Below are 4,553 nucleotides of genomic sequence, written 5' to 3' on the forward strand. Positions count from 1 at the left end.
TAACTTCAATAATTTCAAATTTTGTTTTTATAAATATGTAGGTACCTACTCGTACCTGTTATTATTATTTTATTTTTTTCTCACTTCTATTGCCTCGGTCTTGTTTCCAGTCACTGCGTTATCTACAGAGTGTATGCAATCATCCCAAGCTAGTGCTAGGCCCATCCCATGCTCAATATGAAGCTCTAGTGTCCAGGCCCGGTCTCAACCTATCTGATATTCGACACGCCGCTAAGCTGCCGGCCCTGAAGCAGCTCCTCATGGATTGTGGTATAGGGGCCTCCCCTGGTATGTCGGGGTCAGGGCCCCACTATGACCCCGGGGCCCCCCCACCCTCCATCCTCACTCAACATAGGGCCCTGATATTCTGTCAGCTCAGAGCTATGCTGGATATTGTCGAGAATGATTTGTTCAAGTAAGTAGAACAACTAAACCATTCTTAGCTGTGTCCAGGTCCACACATTTCCAGTCAATCGTCCATCGCATCTTTAGATGTCCTCCGTGGGGCCCGATGGGACCCAAAACGTAATGACCTCATTTCATTCATTTCTTTCATACGCTTAAACTTTAAACAATAGACATATAATGGTCCCAAGAGCGAAGATAGAAGGAAGACAGGACAGGAGAAAGCCAGCCGTTCCGAGAACGACACAATGAGATCTATTTCGGGAGTTTTAACACTTTCATGGAACCATATGACAACGAATGTGATTTCTTGTCAGCTATTCTGCTGATATTTTAGACGAGGAGGATTCAGCTCTAAGTTGTACTTGATGTGAATGAATTGGACCTACATAACAACAATATTTACTATTTTGATATTTCAGATGTGAAATGCCCGGAGTTACCTATCTCCGTCTGGATGGTTCTGTAGTGAGTACTGCACGTCATGCTATAGTGACCAAGTTCAATTCAGATCCTACTATAGATGTACTACTATTAACAACTCAGGTGGGAGGTCTGGGTCTCAATCTAACAGGAGCAGACACGGTTATATTTGTAGATCATGATTGGAGTCCCATGAAGGTAAGACAAAGTATTCAATATTTTAGGTTTTCTTTATTACTCCAGTTTCATTACGTAACCCTTTTAGCTCTATTACTGTATGGTTAAATTCTTAAATTGGTTGGTTTCAAATGCCAGAAATTAACTATTAGGTCATTAATTTTCAAAATAGAAATAACATTTCATACATCAGCTGGAATAGAACCCGCACCCTCCTATGTACCAGGTGAGCACCTTAACCACTACTTCACCGAGACAGGTGTAAACTAATATGAGGTCAAACTAGGAAGGCACTTTGTTTGTTTAACAATTTGGATTTCCTAGAAAGTATTGAACACTTCACTCAGCTCCCATCGCGTAGTGGTCACTGCGCTCGCCTTGCACGCGGAAGACCCTGCGATTCCCGGCGGGGTCAAAAAAAATTGTATCATGCAAATGATTGATTCCGTGACTGGCTGTTGCGGGGCCCACTCAGCCTCGTGAGGAAAATGAGAAGCTAAGTAATTTAAATGCGCATAGCAACCGGTGGGTAAACATTGGGTGTTAGGATTAGGTAATGATTAGAAATGAGATATTTGGAAAATCCTACAAAGTTGTGATATAATAAGACAAAGAAACGGCATTTGTTATATTATTATTAAACATTTTACAATGTTTTCTATTTCACAGGACTTGCAAGCAATGGACCGCGCACATCGCATAGGTCAGAAGAAGGTGGTCAATGTCTATCGTCTCATCACTAAGAATACTCTGGAGGAGAAGATTATGAATCTGCAGAAGTTCAAACTACTCACCGCCAACACAGTGATCAACAGTGAGAATAGAAACCTAGATACTATGGCCACTGGCAAGATACTAGACCTGTTCTGTCTAGATGGACAGGACAGTCGCCAGGAGGCAGGCTCGAGTGGAACAAACCCAGGGGGACTGAAGGGGTTACTAGACACTCTGCCAGAACTGTGGGATGAGAGAGAGTATGAAGAGGAATATGACTTGAGTAACTTTGTACAGAGCTTGAATCCTATGCCATCATCCACAGAGTAACAGAGGAATGGTGAGATTGACAAATCTACTCAAAATTCATGAATAAGGTCTGCCGTCCATTGGAAGCGTAGTCGTGCCTCGGAATCGCGCGATGCCACCTGAAAATCTAAACCTATAACAATGATAGAGAACCTCTCACAGTCTAGGAGACCTAAATCGCATGACTCTAGTGTAAGAAGTCTCTATCATTTTCATAGGTTTGGATCTTCAGGATTCATCGCGCTACTCCGTGCTTCTAAAAGTTGCTTTTCTACGCCTATGTGCGGCAAGCCTAAGATTTGTTAATCAATCAATCAAGAGCTACCTTACTTAGCCTTGGAGGGTAGCGCGCCTGCCTTCATCCTATACAGATAATGTTCGTTCTCAGAACGGTTGGCTTTCTCCTATCCTGCCAAGCCCCGATCCCTATCACGAAGGAGGTTCAGTGGGTTACCCGAGCCTCTCGGCCCAGGTATAGGATGCGCTAATTCCTTCAGTGTAGCGCGCGTGCGGCCCAGAACATCTAAGGGCATCACAGACCTGTTATTGCTCAATCTCGTACGGCAGGCATGTATTAGCTCTAGAATTACCACAGTTATCCAAGTAACTGAGCGGTACGATCCAAGGAACCATAACTGATTTAATGAGCCTTTCGCGGTTTCACCTAGACGCGCGAGCGCGTACGGCTTGCACTGAGACATGCATGGCTTAATCTTTGAGACAAGCATATGACTACTGGCAGGATCAACCAGGGAACTGTCCTCGTCGTCGACTCACACTCGACACGCGCACGCGCGCGCGCGCGGCGCCGCCGCCCCGAAAACGCCATAGGCGCTCCCGGTTTGACGTCCCGCGCGCGCGCGCGCACACACGTGTACGAGGGCGCGTGTTCACACAAAAAACATCACCATTCTACAGTCACACACTGGCTGGCTGGCTTGCTGCCCCGTGCGGACGGGTCTCTAGGCTCGACAGTAGAGATTCAACTTTGCTCGGCGGACGCCCGGGGTTTCGCGGCAAGCACGAGAGACGGGTTCGCTTCGAAAAGCGCCACGTTTCGCGACCTCCTCGCCCCCGGCACCGTCAGTTCGCTCGTCAGTCGTCCGACACCGGCCGAGCCCGCGGAGACACATTCTCCAGACCGCCTCTCTTTTTGAAACACGCGCGCGCGTCCGGGGCATCGGAAACACGCGCACCACACTCGGGGGGAAGGGTCCCCCCGCCCGCCAACAGTTCACGCCCGGCTAAGCCCGCCCAGCCGTCAACCAACCAGCTTGCCCGCCACCGCCCGCCGAAGCGGGTGTGTGGGAGCAGCGGTCCGTCCACAAATCCAGGCGAGCTCCCGGGCTCAGGCGACTCGGTGCTATGATCAGAGTGAGAGAGAAGGGGCATCGCGTCTTCTTTTCTCTCGGCTGCTCTCGGAGACCACTGTCTCCATATAGTACCGAAATTCGTGTCCAATGGTTGAGGGTACATAGCGTTTTGAACACAATTTTTCGCGGCCAGAGCGCTTCTCTTCCGTCAAAAAAATTTCATTTTACGCTCCAGCCGAAAAATTTTTTCGCCCGCGCAGAGCGTTCTTGCCCGCGTGAAATTTACTTTGCCCCCCCCCCCCCCCCCCTTTTTTTTTAATTTTTTTTTTTTTTTTTTTTTTTTTTTTTTTTTTTTTTTTTTTTTTTTTTTCCTTACCACCGAGTCGAGGGATATTACGAGCCCCGTCCATGCACAATACGACGAAAGTACATTGATAATTACACCAGCGTTTTGAACACAATTTTTTCGCGGGCCCAGAGCGCTTCTCTTCCGCGTCAACAAAAATTTCATTTTAACGCTTCAGCCGAAAAATATTTTTCCGTCCCTTCGCCGCAGAGCGTTCTTGCCTCCGCGTGAAATTTACTTGCCCCCCCCCCCCTTTTTTTTAACAATCTTGTTATATTTGTTGTTGTTGTTGTTGTGTGTTCTCTGTTATTCTTACCACCGAGTCGAGATATTACTGTCTCATCCATACAATAGAACGAAAGTATACATTGATAATTATCCACAGCGTTTTGAACAGGAATTTTTCGCGGCCAGAGCGCCTTCTCTTCCGTCAAAAAATTTCATTCGAACGGCTCGCCAGCCGAAAAATTTTTTAGTGCCCAAAATCACGTTTTGAGTTGTCCCTTAATTATGTCTAAATTCCATAAGTTGTTTCTATGCTATTGTCCGTGTGTGTTGTCTGTTGTCTGTCCTGTCTGGTCCCTGTCTGTCTGTCTGTCCTGTAAACAAAATATCTCGAGAACGGTAAGAGCTAGAGACTTGAAATTTGGTATGTAAATGTCAAATTGCAAGGATGCGACAACGAAACTTTGGGTAGGATCGGTCAACCGGTTGGCCGGCATTTTACCGCTTTTGGCGGTTTTGGTGTAATTTAACAATATTCGGAACGGTATGAAGCTAGAGACTTGAAATTTGGTATGTAGTTTCCACTAGTAATGGTGGACAAGGATGCAACACACAACATTGCTTTGGAGAAATGGGTGCTG

General features: G+C 46.6%; 1 protein-coding gene across 1 annotated transcript; it reads left to right on the top strand.

Annotated features, from left to right (window-relative positions):
- Nucleotides 1-80: 80 nt before the first annotated feature.
- Nucleotides 81-2,378, top strand: LOC103516267 (TATA-binding protein-associated factor 172; the record flags this gene model as incomplete). Its single annotated transcript, XM_008481230.2, has 3 exons — nt 81-415; nt 828-1,026; nt 1,675-2,378. Coding segments are annotated over 3 exons (909 nt in total), but the record flags the coding sequence as incomplete, so codon positions are not given.
- Between the last annotated feature and the right edge of the window lie 2,175 nt (nt 2,379-4,553).

This window comes from Diaphorina citri, unplaced genomic scaffold (genome assembly GCF_000475195.1).
Source record: "Diaphorina citri unplaced genomic scaffold, Diaci psyllid genome assembly version 1.1 scaffold1530, whole genome shotgun sequence".
NCBI classification, from domain to species: Eukaryota; Metazoa; Arthropoda; class Insecta; order Hemiptera; family Psyllidae; genus Diaphorina; species Diaphorina citri.